Source organism: Drosophila tropicalis, unplaced genomic scaffold, assembly GCF_018151085.1.
Source record: "Drosophila tropicalis isolate 14030-0801.00 unplaced genomic scaffold, ASM1815108v1 contig_593, whole genome shotgun sequence".
In the NCBI taxonomy this organism is placed as follows: Eukaryota; Metazoa; Arthropoda; class Insecta; order Diptera; family Drosophilidae; genus Drosophila; species Drosophila tropicalis.
This window is the reverse complement of record NW_027173070.1, coordinates 20,734,516-20,755,209: the sequence shown is the minus strand read 5'-3', so window position 1 is coordinate 20,755,209 and position 20,694 is coordinate 20,734,516. Positions and strand designations below refer to the sequence as shown.

At 39.1% G+C, this 20,694-nt stretch overlaps 4 protein-coding genes and 1 long non-coding RNA gene across 14 annotated transcripts in view; 1 reads left to right on the top strand and 4 right to left on the bottom strand.

Annotated features, from left to right (window-relative positions):
• The window catches only part of Strn-Mlck (Stretchin-Mlck), a 29,617-nt gene extending 19,184 nt beyond the window's left edge, over positions 1-10,433 (top strand). For 5 of the 9 annotated variants that reach the window (XM_068288585.1, XM_068288574.1, XM_068288578.1 and 2 more), the window contains 9 exons: positions 2,001-2,046; positions 2,105-3,397; positions 3,465-3,807; positions 6,187-6,507; positions 6,868-7,142; positions 7,209-8,066; positions 8,123-8,224; positions 8,286-8,466; positions 9,100-10,433. In XM_068288585.1, the coding sequence (XP_068144686.1) occupies positions 2,001-2,046; positions 2,105-3,397; positions 3,465-3,807; positions 6,187-6,507; positions 6,868-7,142; positions 7,209-8,066; positions 8,123-8,224; positions 8,286-8,466; positions 9,100-10,155 (4,475 nt within the window). In that variant the 3' untranslated portion in view covers positions 10,156-10,433. Of the gene's footprint in view, positions 1-2,000; positions 2,047-2,104; positions 3,398-3,464; positions 3,808-5,637; positions 5,759-6,186; positions 6,508-6,867; positions 7,143-7,208; positions 8,067-8,122; positions 8,225-8,285; positions 8,467-9,099 lie in introns of those variants that run through there. The other 4 variants (XM_068288576.1, XM_068288575.1, XM_068288577.1 and 1 more) reach the window with 4 other exon arrangements.
• LOC137575862 (uncharacterized) lies at positions 6-1,644 on the bottom strand. 2 transcript variants are annotated; one of them, XM_068288588.1, is made up of 3 exons: positions 1,403-1,644; positions 1,145-1,341; positions 6-1,090 (listed from the first exon to the last, which is right to left on the bottom strand). In XM_068288588.1, exons 1-3 carry the CDS (start codon positions 1,528-1,530, stop codon positions 69-71), a joined length of 1,347 nt encoding a protein of 448 aa, XP_068144689.1. In that variant the 5' UTR covers positions 1,531-1,644; the 3' UTR covers positions 6-68. The 2 variants fall into 2 exon arrangements, with proteins under 2 accessions (XP_068144689.1, XP_068144690.1); XM_068288589.1 differs by having other exon boundaries at positions 1,163-1,341.
• Positions 5,185-5,750, bottom strand: LOC137575864 (uncharacterized). The gene is made up of 3 exons (XR_011032251.1): positions 5,716-5,750; positions 5,554-5,648; positions 5,185-5,473 (listed from the first exon to the last, which is right to left on the bottom strand). It is a non-coding gene; the product is annotated as an uncharacterized lncRNA (long non-coding RNA).
• Cyp4aa1 (Probable cytochrome P450 4aa1) lies at positions 10,150-20,097 on the bottom strand. The gene is made up of 4 exons (XM_068288587.1): positions 19,938-20,097; positions 14,975-15,158; positions 14,528-14,914; positions 10,150-11,400 (listed from the first exon to the last, which is right to left on the bottom strand). The coding sequence occupies exons 1-4, from the start codon at positions 19,953-19,955 to the stop codon at positions 10,415-10,417; spliced, it is 1,575 nt and encodes a 524-aa protein (XP_068144688.1). The 5' UTR covers positions 19,956-20,097; the 3' UTR covers positions 10,150-10,414.
• COX6AL (Cytochrome c oxidase subunit 6A-like) lies at positions 18,746-19,206 on the bottom strand. The gene has a single exon (XM_068288590.1). The coding sequence runs from the start codon at positions 19,108-19,110 to the stop codon at positions 18,787-18,789; it is 324 nt and encodes a 107-aa protein (XP_068144691.1). The 5' UTR covers positions 19,111-19,206; the 3' UTR covers positions 18,746-18,786.
• Positions 20,098-20,694: the final 597 nt, after the last annotated feature.

Genomic DNA, 20,694 nt, shown 5'->3' with positions numbered 1-20,694 from the left:
TAGTATTTCATACTTTTATAAATTTATTGACTAGAAAGGGATGTTGAGCGCTAGGAGATTCCTCACACTTATGTGATTTGTGGATAAATGTTAACGAGTCGTGGGAAAACATATTTTCCCCAAAAATCTTCAGCCATGGTCATGAGGCTATTTACAAATTCCGGATCGGCCTGTACCCAGACATAATGAAGGGCGCCGCTTGTCTCGAATGTGGGACTCAAGACACAATATAGGGCCTTTTTTATATTGGCCAAAAACATTTGAATTTGTATCTGGGCCATATATTTTGGGGCGATCGATTCGCCAGATTCTAGATACTTTTCGAAATCCTCGTCGGTTTTGGGTGATTTAATTTCAACCAAGTGATCATCTGTAATTCCATCCGGAGCTCCGCATACAAAGGGATAACTTTCATGCAAGAGCAGACCACATTCAGTATACTTTTTGTTCTCCAATTTCTCCGTTTGCTTAAGTATGAAACGTTTGTGTTGCTTCTGTTGGATGCGTTCATCGAGATTCTTATCGCGACCCTTGCAGAAAAGCATTTGAAATATTTTCTCATCGTCTTCGGGCGTTTTGCGTGTGGCAATCAAGTGTATCATGGAGCAACGTATACGCATATACTGCACCTCCAACCAGAGCTGCGATTTATATTGATTTTTTGTTATCTCGCTAAGCTTATTAAAGTGACCAGCCTGTGCCTGCAATCCCATGTGCATCACCAAACTGGGAACATCGACTATGTTGAATTCCAAAGCTTTGAGAAATACATGGTGTATAAATATAGATTCGAATTCATCCTCAGTTTCGACGCATTGTCGAAACAGGGCCGAGGTCCGTCCACAAATGGCCAATTCATCAAGAACAGATTCCAAGAATGTTGGGCCATATCCCTCCTGGGTGTCCAACTCGGCCTCAAGGCGTATCTCGTCTTTGGGTACCATATCGCATATCTGCAAGAGTTTTCCCGGAGCGGGCTGGACCAGTGTTTCGAGCTCATGCCCCCAATATTCCACTAAGGCTGTCGGTTTTTGCTCCGAGCTCTTATGTAAAAGCCAGAATACTAATGTCACTATGTGGGCGCAGCATCCTGTAAAGAAGTTCCTTACAATTTTTGGACATTTATTATTTGTTGTGCATTTACCTGCATTAGGACACATACTACATTGTCCATTTTCTATGATTCGCTGCGTTTCTACTATTTTAAGTTCCACATTGGCATGAGTTCCGGTGTTAGCAAAATTGGAGGAGCAAAATACCAAAGCCTTCAATTCGCAGCAGCCGCCTTGTCGGCGTACTTGGACATAGTCCACTAATAAATCGTTTTTATCTGTTGTTGATCTGCAAAGATAAAAGAGGGTTTAGAAATATTGTTGTATATATTTTTGCGTCTATTGCTTGCATTTCTTTGGCGTTGCTGCCCAGGCAAAAGTTAAAAACCATCGGGCTGGTGAGGGCTGGCAGAGTATGCACATTTGCCTTACGATAAGCAGGATCCAAGTCCATGGACACAATAATTAGGCCCGTCATGTTTTATTAATGCATTAATCAAGGAGATGTGTCGATAATATTTAAATTATATTCCGTTAAATTTTTACAATTGTCAATTGTTTGAGCGCGAAAAACAGCTGATTAGCAATGTGTTCGTGACAGTGCTGCCAACTTTGAGCAGAAATATAGCTAAATGTTGTAGTCCTAAGGGTGCGAGTAAAAGTCCTAAGGGTGCGAGTAAAAGTCCTAAGGTGCAAGTAATAGTCCTAAGGGAAAGTAAGCGGCTAATTTGAAAACAAATGAAATGTTTCGAATGCAATGAGGAGTATCTATTTCTTATCCGATTTTGATGAACAATATATCATCCGACGGGAAATTTAATTCACTATCGATATTAGTTCAAGTGTAGTTATACTTTAGAATGTAGTTATACTTTACAACATTAATTACAGTTATTATTACCAGATCGAAACTTAAATACTTGATCTTTCATCTTGATCATTTACCAGATATACTTACAAATAGACGCATGGACAAGGTCCACACAAGACATGGGTAAGCTTGTGAAGAACATATACTAAGCTGATTACTTAAATTTTATTCTCTGTCTTAGAAATATTGAAACTCTTCCACGTTTCATCCGTAACCTGAGAAATTTGCGTTGCTGCGATGGCGATGCAATTTCCTTGGAGTGTCATGTTGAGGCTATGCCCGAACCATTTATCATTTGGGAAAAGGATGGGCGTGTGGTGCCCAGCGACAACAAGGACTATGTAATGTCCTTTGATGGCGTAAAGGCAACGTTGAGTATACCTCGAGTATACCCAGAGGACGAGGGCGAATACACATGCGTAGCCAAGAACTCGGTTGGACGATCTCTGTCATCAGCCTGCATTATTGTCGATGTGCCGGAGGAAAAAGAGAATATGCTCAGTCGACAATTGGCGCGTCCGAGTGGTCTGCTTTCCGCCCACTCCACGCCCCGTTCGACGCCCCGCTCAACACCAAATCGCAGTTTCTCTCCCATGCGTTTGTCCTATAGGCACAGCAGCATCGATTTAAGTGGCGGATTGGTGGAAAGACGACGTAGCGATGGCCGCCACGCCATCACGGCTCCAAAATTCTTGGCTATTCCTTACAATCGGGTGGTCGAAGAGGGCGAAAACGTGCGTTTCCAGTGTGCTATAGCTGGTCATCCCACGCCCTGGGCTACCTGGGATAAAGACGGCTTGATAGTCACGCCCACTGGCCGCATAGCTGTCAAGGAAGTGGATGATCTTCGCTTCATTGAAATCGATGAAGTGGGCTTTGAAGACGCTGGTCTCTATCGCATCACGTTGGAAAATGATTTCGGACGCATAGAGGCCACCGCTCGATTGGATGTGATACGCAGCTCCCGCTACTCCAAATCCCCATCAGTGCGAAGTGTCAGAGCTTCCTCCTCACGAAGAAATGCCTATCTGCATAGGCGTATAATGGGTCCCTCGACAGCCATTGGTGGACGCATGGCTCTGGCCACAGGCTATCGTGGCTCATCTGTTCCTTCCGTAAGATTCTATCACAACAATGAGGAATTGCAGCCTTCCGACCGGGTGCACATTGCTGTCGAGCCAAATGAGGCGTTCCTCATTGTCGACAATGTCACCCACGAGGATGAGGGCATTTACACGTGCATCATAAGTGGCCCCGATCATGATCCTTTGATTACATCTACGTGCGTTAAGTTTTACGAGTCGGACATTGATATTGTTAGACATCCAGCCAGCATAGTGGAACCTCTGCCCGAAATAACCAGAGCTGTGGAGGGTGAGATCATTGATCTCTGCTGTGAAATAGACTGCAGCGAGCCATACTATTATGTATGGAGGCGCAACGGAGAGATCATTCCCGATGGCTCAGAGTTCAAGTAAGTTCGAAATCAAATCACTCTCAGCCATTTGCTAAAACTTTTTCATTACAATTTTCACACACAGTTACATCGATCATGGCAATGGTTTACTGGCCCTGCGTATCAACGATGCCTTCGATATTGATTCGGGGTGCTACACCTGTCAGGTGTTTAGCCAGTCCGCCTCAGGCGGCAGTGACGTCGACTGCGGCTGCGACTGCTCAAGCGGGGGCGAACTTTGTGTGCTGGAACGCGATCTGACTGATAGCGATGCCGAAGAGAGCATACAAGTACTCAAGTCGCCTCTCCCAGTGGTCTGTGGAGCGGGTGGCGAGGCCGTCTACTATGCCCGCGTCTATCCCTGCCAAGCGGAAGCCGAATGGTTTCTCAATGGAAAACTCATCGAAGATGACTCACTTAACATGACGGTGAGTAGTATGAGGCCCAAAAATACAGAAATTCCCAATACTCACTTTTGTGGTTATCACGCACTTTCAATGCCCTTTAATTAACACACGTCATCAGCTGGTAATGCTGACTAAGATATAGAAAGATTATACTCATAAGATAAAGTCTCTATGGTAACAAGATTTTAATTATCTATGCCAAGATAGATAAATTCATTGTGATAACTTTTTCTCCCCTAGTTAATTGAAAGATACAACTTTCAAAATTTATGAAACTTTCGTTTTTTTATGCGTTCTAAAATAATTTCTTTTAAAATTACAAGTTCTCATGATTTTTGTTGAACTTTTTGAAACTTTATTGAATTTTTATCCTATTTTTGATCCTTTGTTTTGAATTATTACTATTCCAATTTATTTTTTGAACAAAGTTTTGGAATTTTTATTAGGATGGTGAGGCTCTCTTTATGTCAGGATAATATAAGCATATGGAGTTGAAACTTTGAGTGGAATGAAGAAAACTTTTGTATGATTATAGGTCTATGCAAAGTAGTCAAAATCAGAGAGATTTTCTATAATTAACGTTGAAAAATTGCTATTTCTGGTATATTTTGAAAGTTTAGAAAATTAAAGAAAAATAATAATTTTGAAAATTGTTCGGTTTTTAAATAAATTGTGTTTCCCGGACATTGCCCCAATTTTAAAATCGAGACAAGTTTAATTTTCTTAATTTTACTTTACAAAAATTATGTAAAAAAAATTGGATTGAAAAAGTTATTGCTATTTCTCACTATAAAATTTCTTTAATTACAAATTTAATTTAATTTCTTTGCTGGTCGACAATGAACAATTTTTTTTTTATCACTTTTTTTTTATCTATAAACATTTTATTAATAATTTTTATTCAAGCCAAAATAGTTTGAGGTACTCATTCCCATTTTATGTCTACATAGATTTCAGCCTTTTTAATAAACTTATTAATTTATTCCAAAAGAAACACTTTCAGTTTTAAAAGTTTAAACAAATTCTAAAAACATTCAGTTATTATTATTAGAATGTTAATATTATTATCATTTAATATGTCAAAATATTTAAATTATGTTTTTGTCACCTTTTTATTTTGGTTGAATTTAAATTCCTTTTATTACCAATTTTAGTTCTGCTATTGTTTTTCGATTTAAGAAAGGTTTAATTGTTTAAAATTTAATATTTCTAGGAGAAGTTGTTCTCATTTGGAACTTACAGATAAATTTATCAAAAATTTTCACTTTAGTCCACTTAAATATGATAAGAAATAAGTATGAAATTTTTTTAAGCTTTTTGAATGCTTAAAAATAAATTCTACTCTTGGTAACCTTCATTTAAAACAATTTCTATTCCAATGCTTTTCCTGGTCTCTTTTGATCCATATTCGATGAGTAAGCCAATATACCTTTCAACACTTTTGATAAGATTTAAAAACAAATGACATTTAAATTTACATAAGTTTCCTCCTCGAGCGATTTGGCCCCAATTGGGCGGCTCTTCACATTGCCACTTCTCAGTTTCGGTTTCTGTCTCGGTCTCGGTCTCGATCTCGGTTTCTGTCTCAGTCTCTGTCATTGTCACCTTAGGCAAACAATCTCTCCAGTTTCAACTCCATTCCATGTACAGGTCCAATCCAGCAGCCGGGTCTGCCTCTCATTCACACCTTGATATATGCCAGAGAAAACAATAATAATAACACATAAAAATTGAAAACAAAAAACGAATCCAAAAAACTTAAAATACCAATGAATGTGAGCTGCATGCCAAACGATTTCAGTGACGCGTCGCGTCGCCGTCGACGTTACCAAACGGAGGAGAAGCATTAATAATAAGTATAGCTTAAAAAACAGAAAAAAGTCAAAAATCATTCGCTCAGCGGCATTCAAGCAAGGCGCAACACCATACACATAGTAGAGACCCCCTTGAGGAAGAGGGCAAAATGTCGCAGGTAAAATTAGATAAGATCGGGCATAACTACTGCTATCGATATCGGTTACATGTGTATATAGATAAAATACCTAAACAATGCCTAACACACACAGAAACGAATGTAAACATAGACCAAGAGAAAGAAGACAGTGAAAGAGATGGAGAGTGTGGGGTCGGGGGGTTCTGGGTCGTCGTCGTCGTCGTCGCATGTAAAACAGTTGTCGCTTTTGTGTTTTGCTCCAATGAAAATGAGAGCGATCGTTAAAGTGTCATTGTCACGATCGTCAGAATCGGGTGCCTCAATTAATTAAAGTGTGTGTTCTCTCTTCGCAATGGCAGTAGTTCTAGATCAACCTTCAGAGCGACGACACACTTGTGCCCACATACATATATACATACATATTAAGAGAAAGATCTTATTTATACATTCCCCTTTCTTCTTTTTAGTTGGAGTCGTATCCAGAGAACGGCATTCGTTTGCTGCGCATGCGGAACTTGCAACTGCCTCAAAGCGGTGAGGTACGCCTGCAGGTGAAACATCCACAGCGTGGCGAAGGGATTGGAGGAAGACGTACACCTACATCACGCACTTATACAAGTTTATTGGTATTGCCCATCAACAACAACAATTGTGCCTCCCAACCCACCAACAGAAGCTGCATTTTAACGTGCCCCGAAGATTGCACCGCCCTGATAGGTGGCAATGTGCGACTAAGCGTACGTTTCGAGCCATACCCAGGGCAAACCAAGGTCGTTTGGTATAAGGCGGTAAGTTTCCATCCAATTTGGCCATGCCAGATCTTTGTGGGCCTGACCCAATTAAGGTAAAACCAGCTCAAGGGATTACTTACTTCTTTATCTCACGTCATAAGCCCATAGATGACAGATGACTGGGTATAAATAAAGCTATCTTCATCTCATTATGGGCACGTTTAGGTATTAGATCTAGCTCTCTCTCCATGAACGCGACAGAGATCAGTCTTGGAGACTGTGTCACGATCAGTTTGCGGTATTGACGTCTGACCGCAAATTGCAAAAAAAGCAACTTGTGTACAAAATACGTGTTTTTGCTTTTGACGAAGGTTAATCTATATAGAGATCTCCTCCTCTTTTCACCCACTCCTATAGTCCCATGCCATTGTGGAGGGCCCGCATGTTACCATACGTACCACAACGCAGCAATCCACGCTTTATATCACGGACATCACGGCGGATGATAGCGGCAAATATACAGTGGAAATAATGAATGATTTCGGTGTGGAAGCAGCAGCCGCTTCAGTTGCTGTCGAAGGTCCACCAGAGCCGCCAAGTGGTCAGCCGAGTGTCTCCCTGGGACCAGATCGCGTGGCAGTCGCCTGGTGTGGTCCACCCTACGATGGCGGATGCATGATCACCGGGTTTAAGTGAGTAATCGTTAGGAATTCTATAATTTGTTGGCCTTTGCATTCATTTCTCTCGTTTTTTCACAGCATTGAGATGCAGGAGAACTGTGATAGCATGGAAAATGCCATGGCATCATCGACGTGGCAACAGGTAGCCAGTGTTGTGGACTCTCTGGCCTATACGGTTAAGAATCTTCAACCCCATTTGCAATACAGATTCCGCGTAAGAGCCGAGAATATCCACGGCCTGAGTCCACCCAGCCAGCCAAGCGAATGGGTTCAGATCACAGGAAGTAGTTGGAGAGAACGAGATTCGACACCCGATCGGGTAGTCCCATGTGTACAATCCGGCGGAGATTTCAAATCGCGTTTCGAAATCATTGAAGAATTGGGCAAAGGACGTTTCGGTGTTGTCTACAAGGTGCAGGAACGCAATCAGCCCGAGCAGCTTTTAGCCGCCAAAGTGATCAAATGCATTAAAGCGAGAGATCGTCAAAAGGTTCTCGATGAGATTTCCATAATGCGTTCCCTGCAGCATCCAAAATTACTTCAGCTGGCTGCATCATTTGAGAGTCAACGGGAAATTGTCATGGTAATGGAATACATAACTGGAGGCGAACTCTTCGAGCGCGTTGTGGCCGATGATTTTACCTTAACCGAAATGGATTGCATTTTGTTTTTGCGTCAAGTGTGCGAAGGTGTTGCCTACATGCATAGCCAGAGTGTAGTCCATTTGGATCTCAAGCCCGAGAATATAATGTGCCACACACGGACGAGTCATCAAATTAAAATCATTGACTTTGGTCTGGCCCAACGACTGGATACAAAGGCACCGACTCGAGTACTTTTCGGTACCCCTGAATTTATACCCCCCGAGATAATTGGCTATGAGCCCATCGATTTTCAGTCCGATATGTGGAGCGTAGGCGTCATCTGTTACGTACTGTGAGTGAGGAATGAGAAGCGATCATAAGAGATTTTAATTTGTTTGCCCTTTGTAGACTCTCTGGCCTTTCGCCTTTTATGGGTGACTCTGATGTGGAAACCTTTTCGAATATCACTCGAGCGGATTATGACTACGATGATGATGCCTTTGATTGCGTGTAAGTGGGAAACTTAATCCAAAGATTCGAAGTGGATATTTATCCTTGCTTTTATTTGTAGTTCACAGGAGGCCAAAGATTTCATATCCCAGTTGTTGGTTCATCGCAAGGAGGATCGTCTAACAGCTCGAGAATGTCTAGAATCCAAATGGTTAAAGCAGCGATATGATGACAATACCATGAGTAATAACAAAATCTGCACCGACAAGCTGAAGAAGTTCATCATACGCCGCAAGTGGCAGGTAAGTGGACAGAAGGAGAGAGAGAGAATACGATTTTCTAGTTAGTTGTGTTCTCTGTCTCACTTTTTAGTGAATGAACAAGTTCATTTACTCACTCGCTCATTTGCTCACATGTTCATGTTGATCCGCTCAACTCCCTTGATCGGTTCTTCTCCAACCAGCATTCGAAAGATTGTTTTAACAGAAATCACATTTATGAGTTTAATTTAAGCTCCTTATTGAGTTAAATAGTATTACTACTAATTCAAAATACGATTTGAAAAAGAATCGCTCTGGATCCAAATGTGATTCTTATAGTCGTTTATGTAGGCACCATTTTCACCCGACTTAGGACTTATTTGTCTTTGGAGAACCATCTCATTTATGAGTATTTAATCAGAAAGGGGATTAAAATAGGATTCTATTATTTTTTGAGTTCTTTGAGTCTGCATCCACTTGCACATTAATTTGAAAACTATCGTAGAAAGATAGAGCTCATAATTTATATAGAAAAGAGTTCATTTAGTTAGAGTTAAGAAGTGAACAAGAAAATGAGTGATTAAGTAATTTAGTGAACTTTTTTTACGCAAGTAAACCAGACTTAGACTAACCTGCTGCTTTTGCCTAATTTCCCGCTGCTTATTGCTTAATCAGAAAACCGGCAATGCTATACGTGCTTTGGGTCGCATGGCCACGCTATCCGCTTCGAGAAGGAATTCCGCCATCGCTATGGGAGCCTTGAATAGTCCACGACCTTCGATATCGATATCCGGTTTGGGTATGCTAAATGTGACAGCTGTCAGCGGCAGCGCCAGCTCGCAAATGGCTTCCCTCCATGAGGAGGAAGATGACTTCAGTGTGGATATGCCAACGCATCTGGAGAAGCGTCATACCGCCTTGCGTTTGCGCGATAAGTCCCAATGCAGCGAACGCAGTGACTCTGGATACAGTGAATGCTCCAATTGCAGTCTGGGCACACAGGAAACATTGCTCCTCTCATTGGCCAAAACGAAACTCGAGCAAATTGCCAAGGCCAGCTGCAGTCTGGGAGAGGGTGAAATGGAGGCGGCATCCACACTCGAGTTGCCCACCAAGGGTGAGGCCATAATGCGTTCCGATTTCACCAATACCATTAAAATGCGTAAAAAATCTCTAGAGGATAGCTGTACGCGAGAGAAACCAAAACCCCAACCCAAACCGATGAGTGAATGTAAGCTGAAGGTATCCCAATTGAAGGATAAATTTCAATCACCCCCTCCAGATGCCGTAGCTCCACTTACCACAGCTGCTGCTGCTGCTCCCGCTGCTAACCAATTAAAGCTTAAACACAATGAGCCCCATAAAATCGCCAAAGTAGCGAGTGTGGGTCATCTGCAGCCAAGTAATCCAAATAAACCATTAGCTAAGTCTGAGAATTTTTATTCATACTATTTTCCGTCCCTTTTTCTTATAGAAGCCACTGTCAGTGGCAAACAAACCCGCTCTATGCCCGGCTCGCCATCGCCCCAGCGCAGTGCAACGCCAACGCGGCTGATGAGCCAACGTGTCCTGGAGACAACTCAGAGACTTGCCCAGCAGCACACACTGGCCAGCTCGCAGCGTCTCAATGGGAAGCAAACGAATCCATCGCATACTGATGGCAGTGTCCATGAGTCACGTGCACGAAGACTCATCAATAGATTCAACGAAACGAAGCATATCACGTCCTAGACTTAACTTTATTTTATTTTTTAAAACAAATATGAAAACCCCACTTAACGATGAAAAAACACTCGAATATGCACAACCACATAATAGATTGATCAGATGCACCCGAGGCAGCGATACCCCGGTCTTGGGCACTTAGGCACTAAGGATACTTAAATTATTATTGCATCAGTTGATATACATATTATCTACTATATATATTACCATACTAATTAAAGTTAATGTAACGAATTTCTCCCCTCCCCGCCTAAAAAGAAAATAATTAGAATATTTCCATTTCATTTTTGCTGTTTGTATGGGTTATGGGATGTTCTCGTGGCTTCAGTCTGACCCACAGGCCACCAGAGGCTCGAAGAGTGATGCGGAAAGTGGCCTCGAAGGTCGTCCTACCGGGCACTGGCAACAATTGGTAGCTACGCAACAATCTCGACACAATTGTCTTAATCTCCAAGATGGCAAAACGGTTGCCAATACAATAACGCGGTCCGGCGCTAAATGGTAAGAAGGCGTACGGATGACGATGCTCGGCATTTTCCGGTGAGAAACGTTCGGGCATAAATTTCTCAGGCTCCGGATAGATGTGAGCCAAGCGGTGAGTGGCATAGGGGCAAATGAATACATTACTACCGGCTGGCAGAGTGTAGGCACCGCCATTAAGGCTTACCTCCTCGCCCAATTTGCGAGCAATTAACGGTACACTGGGATACAAGCGAAGGGACTCCTTGATGCACATTTCCATATAGCGCATTTCCCTCAGATCACTCATACTCGGTGCTCGATTCGTATAATCGAAAATTCGTTCCAGCTCCTCGCAGCATTTCTCCTGACACTCGGGATTCTGGGCCAGCAGGAATATCGTAAAAGCTACAGCAGCACCAACTGAATCCTGGCCAGCCAGCATGAATGTGCAGGCCTCATTGACTATATCCTCTTCGGTGAAATCGGGATTACTTTCCGATATCTCAATCATGTAGTCGAGTAGACATTTGCGTTCATCTGTGTTGTTGTTGCCGCAATTGGCCATAATTTCACGACGTCGCTTGATCATCTGGCGGGTGAAATCATTCAAACGCTTCTTCTGATTCAATTCATCATTGGCCAATTTAGTCCAATGATAGAGTCCATCCCAAAGCAACCAGGGATTGGCGAACCGAGTGGGTATCATGAGTTTACCCTGACGAAAAGGTGATTCCTCCATATCCACTAATTCTTGATTCTTTTTACGTATTGGCACACCCAAAACAGCCTCTGAAAGATGAGAAAGAAAAGCGAGTTAATTAATGGACGAGAACATTGTGGAACGGTTTTGCACATTTGGTTCCCTTTTTTGAACCCTTTTTTTAGTTGCTCCAATTATGAATCTAAATAGAAGAATAAAGACGGTTTCAGAAAGGGAAAAAAAGACTCTGAACAGATTAAATATAGGAGTCTAAAATTGGAGCAGAGGTAGCTCTTTAGTAGAACGTCGATTTAGAATAGAATAATAAATACGAAATCGACATATAATGTTCATGTTTTGAAGATATGTATGTAAGGGGGCAGTCCGATAAGTACTTAGCCAACAAATGAAGAACGAAAATTTCAACATAGTCTCCTTTAAGGTTGATACACTTGATCCAGCGATGCTCCAACTTTTTTAACCCGTCTGAGAAATAAGTTTTCTCAAAGTCTGAAAAATGGGCCTCCGTGGCGGCGATAATTGCCTCATTCGACACAAAATTCTGCCCGTCGAGTGACTTTTTCAAGTTTAGAAACAAAAAGAAGCCGCGTGGGGCCAAATCTTAAGAATATGGTGGATGGGCCAGCAGTTCGCATCCCAATTCGACCAATTTGGCCATGTCGACGGCGGAGGTGTAAGCCGGTGCATTGTCACTTTTTCCTTCGCCAAATTGAGCCCCTTTTTTTTAATTCAGCGTCGAATCGGGTGAGTAATTTAGCATAGTAGGCCCATGTGACTGTTCTTCCTTTCTCCAGGTAGTCGATGTAGATCACACTTTGTGAATCCCTTTCCGGCTGATAGGACAGTCTTCGCTTTCTTCGGAGCAGATTCCTTGGTCTCTGGTGTGTACCAGTGGATCCAAGTTTCGTCGACGGTTACAAAAAGACGCAAAAACTCCTTCTGATTGCTTTTAAACTCGTTGAGCCAATATTTGACGGTGGCCATCGAAGAAGAAGAGTCACCCACCGCTCTTTGATTTCAGTTCGCGATTTCCATTCCAAAAACAATAATCGAATCAAGGAGCGATATTGCTCGTTTTACATTACACGCGAACGTGTCCTCGATAATAAACTTTTCCTGTCATAGTGGCGCCACCGGGCGGTGAGGTTAAGTACTTATCGGACCACCCTCGTATGTTTATGAATACTCGGTTCCTACAACCAAGATAAGATGCAAATGTTTTGAAATATTTTTGTCAATGGTAAAAAGCAAACACACAAATCGTACTAAATATTGATAACAATAAATTCTTATCACGGCACCCGCCAATCTCCGGCTCTGAAAATATATATATTCAATGATTATTTCTAGGCTTAAATCATTGCATTTTGAGACATCTAAAGTGAAAGTAATACCAAACTTTCCAAAATGAATCTAAAAAGTGTCCTCCCCCTTTGTGGCATTTTTCTCCTCCTCGGATTCAAGCAAGTAATCTCAACCAGCTCTTTAATACCCGACGACCATGGGGTGAGTGGAATAGTAAAAAGTGAAGTTCAATCTAAATGATAAATCCATAAATTATTCAGGAGTGCGGATTCTTAAACGAAGAGGAAGATCTCTGTGCATCATATTGCCACAAGTCCATGAAACTCGCCCTAGGATATATAGTCGATTTACAGGAGAAAAACAAGAAACTCGAACAAAACTATTCAGAGAGGGATAATGGTCAACTAAGTAAAGCAGTTAAGGACTTACGTAATATAATTATGAAACAAAATATTAAACTAGCTGAACAATTTAAGGAAGGTTTAGAAAATTTGCAACGTCAAGCACAAGAAAGCTTAGTTGAACAATATAATTTAAAAAATAAAATTGAACAAATCTTGACAGATAAGAAAGAGGGGAACAAGTCGGAGAAGGCCAGAAATAAACAAAATCAGCTTATAACGAAATTAAAAGGAGAAATAGAGAATCTAAAAGAGGATTTAGAGAGAAAAGAAATAAATTTAGATGAATCGAAAAAAGAAGTTGAGACCCAAAGAAAGCAGTTACAACAAAATCAGGCTAAAGAAAACCATTATAGCAATCAAATTAACGAATTGAATTCAGAGGTTTCATCCTTAAAGGAAAAGTTAGAAAACTCTCAAACTCAGTTGAGTGAATCGATAATCCAACTAATCCAAACTGAGGTAGATTTGGCCGAATGCTTGAAAATGTTGCCCAAGAAATAGGAAATGGGGAGATCTTTCTCGCATGGCCAATTTCGATTTTAATTGAATGTATAATTTAAATAAATTTGTTCCAATTTTTAAATTGTATAAATATGACCAAAATTATTTGTACCAAGAGAAACGGGCTAATCCCAAAATTTATAACAAAATGTCCATTGTTACGTTCCTTTTTTATATCCTTGCAGAGGATACTATAAAATTGGGCTGACATTGAGTAAAAGAATATTTTCACTTTATAAGAAGGAAATTTCTACAATTAATGTATTCGTATATTCGAATATTCCTACGGGTAGCCTTCAAGGACGTTTTTACTTTAGGAACATTGAGTTCCCAAGAATCTGCCACCCTGGAAACTATAAGAGCTAGATTTCTACACTGTTTTATCCCCAAAATTTTATACAAATTTCCAAACTGTGCGTATAATAGTCTTTGACCAAGTCTTAACTTCATTTGACATATAAAATTGACATTATATCCGAGTCCGTTTGCCCATAGATAAGTTCGTATTAACAAAAAACAAAAACTTGTGACTCAAAAACCTTTTTATTCCCTTTGATTTTGGTTGTGTTTTGCTAATCTCTACTAAGTTGAACTTCGGATATCATATATAGTCAAATCCAGAAGAATCCGTTTTTAAAAGAATCAGATGTACTATATCTTCAAGGCTATATCTGGTTGGGAATTAATCATTAAGCATTAGCTTTGATAACCTTATAAGTTTCTTGGGCTGTCCATGAAATAGTTTTCTTCGGAAGATTGATCTCAAGCTGGCTTAAATGCAAGATTTGATCATTAAAATTTTATGGATGTTTGATTAAAATTTAATATATCTTGCACGATTAAGGACTCAGCGCACTTTAAACTAATAAAAAACTGAAATCTATTTAACAAGTCCGGCAAAGAAAGGTTTGTAAGCATGGGCAATGGGATGGCGCCTGATTCATCTTTCAATTGCAATCTATTTACAGGAAGAAGTTTGACTTACCATTTAATATGTTCAGCACACAATTGTTGACATATTTGGCTATGTTAAGATCACTGCCCACGGCTGCAGCATCATCCAGATGCTCGTACAACGACTGAGAGGCATCTACGAAGGTATCAATGAACTTGCCCAACAAACTGAGATGGAAAGCCGGTTGAATGAGTTTTCGATGATTGCTCCATTTGCTGCCGCTGCTTGTGATGAGGCCATCTCCCAGAAAATTGTGCATCAGCCTGTAGAAGAACACTTTGTTCGTATGCTTTTTTGAGGAGAGAATAACCTGTAAGTCCTCTGGCTGAAGGACCACAAAAAAGGGAAATAACAAGACCCATATACGTATAAGAGAGCCATATAAATCAAAAGCCTTGGCGGCACGTTTGCGCATTACTGAAAGTTAAAAATAAAGATTAAAAACAATCACATTTCTATTATTTTAGTGATTCTTACAGTCCTTCTCCTTGATGAGCATACAATTGCCCAGAAAGGGCAATGTGGGTGGACCCGATAGACGCAGTGATAGAAGAACTGATCTGAGATAGGTTTGTAGATGTGCATAGAATCTGTACACACTCAAACTGACTAGGATAAGAGCCAACACAGTGCATAGCTCCGACTTGGTGGCCCGTTGAAGCTGTGGGAAAGGGAGAGGGGCCAGTTAAGTTGTTTGTCTCGAATTTTTGTTTGGGTAACCCAGACCCCGTAAATGACCCTTTAAACGCACTTCATTTTAATTGCGCTCGAACAAATGCGGCTCCATAGCCAGTTGTAACTATTCGCATGGTATATATATATCTACATATATATGTTCATCTATAGGTAAATAGCAATATCCACATATATATATCTGTGAATCTAATTAAATGGACAACGTCATATGCGACGATCAACGATGTGTTGAGTATAAACAACAACCAACTAAAGTCGGGGGTAACTTTGTGTCGTAAGTAATTGTTAAACACACACACACACACACACAGAGGGACACACGCACACACACCCCTACATACTCTTCCCATCATATTCCAAGCTTAAAACCAAATTTAAATCCAAAAAACCAAACCCAATTCCCAAACCTCCATTGAAAGTGTAAATTAGTTGGGACAACATGTCGTATGGTCGATCTATCTAATATTTATAAATTTGTAAATAAATATATGAGCATGATTTTTAATGGCCGATTAAATGAGTTGCCACTTAACCTAGGTTATCTCAATTCAACACCTAAGACTCTGCTCTCTTGGTTTGCCTTTCTGGTGTACGTGAATTTGGATCTGACTTTGGGGTTTTGTTTTTTTTTTCCAACAAGTGCAACACCTTTGCGACAGGATGACAAATGATGATGATGCCAATGTTGATGATCTACCAAAGGCAAAGCAAACCAAACCAAACCGAGAAAACAAAAACCGAAACAAAAGTATGTATTGGACCTTTTTCTCATTTGGGGCTTTGTTCGATTCTGAACTAAAAGTGAAAATAATGAGATACAGATACTGAGTATCTGAGTATCCCATGAACCGCCAACCGACTGCTGTCAAAAGTAACAACAAACAACATCTCTTCGTCACTTTTTTTTTTATTTTCAAACAAAAAGTCAGGGTCAATTGCACACGTTTGAGTCGTAAAAAAAAAAAGTCACATTTTAGTTGTGAAAATCATTATTATTATTATTATTTGGGTATAACAGAAAACAAAATTGAAATAACTTAAATAAAAGTTACCCAATTCATATCACTGATGGAGCTATATAAAACGAGACTATCTAAATTATCTTTCCTGTTTATATTTCTCGTTATCTCTAATAAAAGGTACAAGAATTTTTCAATTAACTATGCTATTTAAGTCATAATTACTCATTTATTATAAACCAGCAAGCTCCAAAATAACTTCCTAATTGCCCTTCCGATACAGTTTCTTTATTTTATTCAAGAACTAATTCATGACATCAGTTAATGACTGAATCTTTTACAAAAAGGCTAACACTCTTAGACACTTCTCGTGAAGTGGAAGCGCCTCTTCATTATGGAAAAGACTTTATTTAAAAAAGATGAATTTAAAGAAGAAACATTTTGTCTGTGACTAGACTTATTTATTTTCTTCCTTTTCATGAAATATTTACATTATCTTTTGCATTTTTTCTGCTAAATATTTTAAAGTGCCAGTAATTCCATTTTATCCTATTTTTTCTTTTAAATGGTTAGAACATACTGAGAGTTTGAAATTTTTTATCGGTTCAATGAATCGCAATTTAATATTGGCATTCCTTAGATATTTGCCATTCGTGGATTCATTTTGTTGTAGAATCTTCTTTTGATTTCTTTTCAAAATTTGTTTTCCAAACGAATTTGGTAGGAAAGCAACGCAGCCCGATTATGAGATAAAGCAGTCTAAACTGAGAAGGAGCTCTGTGTTAAGGTCCTAGTAAGAAAGCTATAAGTTCATAAGCCGACATAACACGTCCTTAGCACAGAACTTCTTCTCAAAACTTTCTAAATTTGAAAATTAATTAATTAATATTATCTCAAAACAAAAAATTTATTTCATTAACATTCTGGAGTTGTTTTATTTCTGATCAAGGAAAAGTAAACTAAACTGCGGGATTCAAAAACCAATTCAACCTGATTTAATCGTTATTTTCAATTGATTAATTCGATATTTAAATTGTTGTTTTTATTGTTGATCATAAAAGTGAGCTAGTTTGAGACAGGAAAAGTCGGACGCCTAAAAATTAGAAAAAAAGGACATAAATAAACTATAAAAGGAACCGTCAAAAAGATGGTTATATATATATATATATAATTTCTTATAAATCTGCAGTCTTTTAATCTATTTACAACATGGTTGAATATGGTTATTCAATACTTATTGACTTCGAAATCAAAGAACGGAAACCAAAAATAAATTTTGTTGATAATATTTATCAAAAACAAGTCTTAAACCTTTCCTTTGTCTCGACACTTCTACTACTGATATTGTTGGTGGAGTAGTTAGTTTTGTTGTTTAATAAAAATATATATAAATATTACATTCGAGTTTACTGCCTCTTAAGTTCGGTAGGAAAATACAATTTCGAGCACATTGGATAATCTAATTAGAAGCTTTAAATGTATAACCCATTTCCATGAAGGGAAATGAAGTGAGAAATTTCATTTGAATGGCCTTTCGACGCGATTTGTCTGCAAGTAAGGATATCTAGAAAATTTCCATCCTGGCAATCTTCCAATCACTCCGTTTCTTACTGAATCTTCCTGCTTTTCGAACAGCTTTGTATGGACTAATAAGAATATACCTTTCGCCAAAATTAAAAGGCACTGATGAAAATATAAGTGGCAATAATCTAAGTACCGATGAAAATACATATGCATATGTATCCTGCTGTAAGTCTTAGCTCTATTAATGTGGCCTTCTCCAAAAGATTTGGGTCAGCAAATACAACATTTTAAATGCTTTGACCACTTTAGAACATCATCGATTCAAGGGTCCCAAGGGTCTGTACAAGTGTTTACTAAGCTGCTTACTTTTTATTAGTAACGAGGTTAATAAGTGATTACATTTTTGTCTGATTTTCATTAATAGAAAGTGAAAATCGGCCACGCCCATACAAAAGTAAACTATGTTGTCATCGAGAAATGTTTAGGAGTAAAATCAGAACTGTGTACAAAGTAAGGCTTATATAATCGATTACTTTAACGACATTCCGACAGTGTTAAAGGGTCACTGAATAGTTCCACCTTTCGCCACATCTTTGATCCCAAGGTTAATGTATTTCTTTGAATACACTATAAACTTATGAAATCCTTCGTATAAATTTTGAAATAATTAGTTGTATTCAAAATTCCAAGCTGATGTAGACTATAGGCACAACTCTATTTCAAGTGAACTCAAACAATTTGTAATAGATTTTTCTTTTTTTTTTTTTATATACGATTGCTCAAAAATTTCGAAACAATGATACAATTTAAACAGGAAATGCAAATACCCAGTCCATTAAATGGTTAATCCTTTAGATGGCATTCTCCCATTAGCACATCAGAACGCCAAAAAAAGAACAAAACAAACAGAAAATTCTAGGAAAGGAAATTGTGATTGAAAATGAAAAACTAAAAGAAAAAAAAACTGCAGACCACATACCTTTCGTGTTTAAGTATATAAATTAACCATTTTGTTTTTGTTGGGTTTCAATTGGTTCCCCGCAAGCCCAAAAAAGAAACAAGATATGTATATAGGGTTATATGTATGTATATTCCATTTCCAGGTGATCCTTATTGATGCTCATAGCCATCGGGCAAAGCATTCAATTTGGCATTATGGAACAGACTACGATTCCCATCGCCCCAAGGGAAGCGTTTGGTGCGACGACGCAAATGCTCGTACTTGACAAAGGGCTCCGGCTCCACTTTCTTATGGGGGACAACGAAGGCATTGACCATGCAGAGGCCGATGGCTGGTGTGGCCACCATAAAGGTCAATTTCTTCCACATATTCGAATTGTTATGATCTTGGGCCTTGGCCAAATGGCGTCTGGCCATGGTAGTGGCCATCTGTATACCCATCCTAGGATTCACTTTCTTCCATATTTGCCACATTTTCTAGATTCTAAAATATATTTTTTTTGTTCTTTTTTTGTTTTTTTCTATTCTTTTTGTTGATTTGAGCCTAAAATCTGTTACTATCGTTGAGCATGAATATTGACATGAATGACTATATAATGATTTCACACGCGCCTGCTTGGTGTGATATGGATAGGGGGTGGGGGCAAAATGAGGGAGAGTACGAGTATTTTGCAATTAGGGGCTTTCAAGGAGAACATATGCCAGCATATGTGTATACACACACAAAACTTGCTTAGGTTCTTCTTGGGTTAATATTTGTCTAACTTAACCATTGAAGCGTTAAGCCAATATCAATATGCTTCCGATCAGCCATCTCTCTTTATCACAAAACTCACCCACACATCCATACACATTTTTATTTATATATGTAGGTACATATATAGAGACAATCGGATCGGTCTTTTAGCCGTATCCAGCCGATTGGCTACGAATTTAAGTATGCAGAATCCAAAGAAAAGAAAAAAAAGTCGCATATTTGTATAACAATTGACACTTGCCCACTAATAAATGTACATGATTATATTTCTCACTAATTTTATAAATTATCATAATCGTCTCTTATTTTTCTTCTTTCCATTTCCAGCACACCCATCTCCAGTTCCCGGCCCGAGTGGCCGTAAAACGGTTGATTTGTGCAATCGAAGGTGGAGGAACCTAAGTCTACGTGCTATGGAGTAACAAGCACACATAATGAGGTGTTTTTTTTTTTTTTTATTATCATTTTTGGTAAAATCATATTCACGACTTTCTATAGTTTTTGTTTTCGGCCTTAATAGAGTTCACTTTTCTTGGTCACTTACCAATTTTTCCACAAACATTTCACTTCAAAATTCACATTCACAATTTCGTTCTCAATTTGTATCCTGGCCGATTAAGGCTAAATTTGGCAATCGAAATTATGTAATTTTGTTTCGGTTTTTTATTTCTGAAGAGATATTTATGTTCCACACCCGCCGACAGTTGAATTTCAAATGGTGAATCTCAAAACCGATTGGCTTTTATTTATAACCGAAAACCCAAACGACTACGAAAACGACTTCGAGACGTACGTGAGCCGGAGCTGGAGCTGGAGGAATTGCAGTGGAATTATGTTTACCTATATGTGAGAGAGTGAGAGTAAATATTAAATATTGTATGTATTAATTGGCCAACTAGTCGCCACTCAATGTGCTAAGTAGCTAGAAGTAGGAGTTAATTTTTGCTTGGGCGATCAATCGAGTGGCCATGCCCCATAACCATAATCCAGTGACTCGGATTTGGCGAAGTTCTATACAATTGACCACCATTTTGAGGGTCATGTTAAATTGTCGCTTGTTGTATAAGTCAAGTGTTTAACGATACTTAAAGAGTTTGCTTAAATTTCAATGAACCTGCACTTTGCTTTTCTCCCCAAATCGCATAGCTAATCATTTGCATCAAAATTCTAAATTTACTCGTATGCCTAATATTGAAAAGGTAAATTTTGATCGTTTTAAAGAAAAGACTTACTGTCGAGGCATTTCCGCGAAATTTAAATTTATAATATGATTGTTTGGGTAAACAAAATAAAGAATCAAT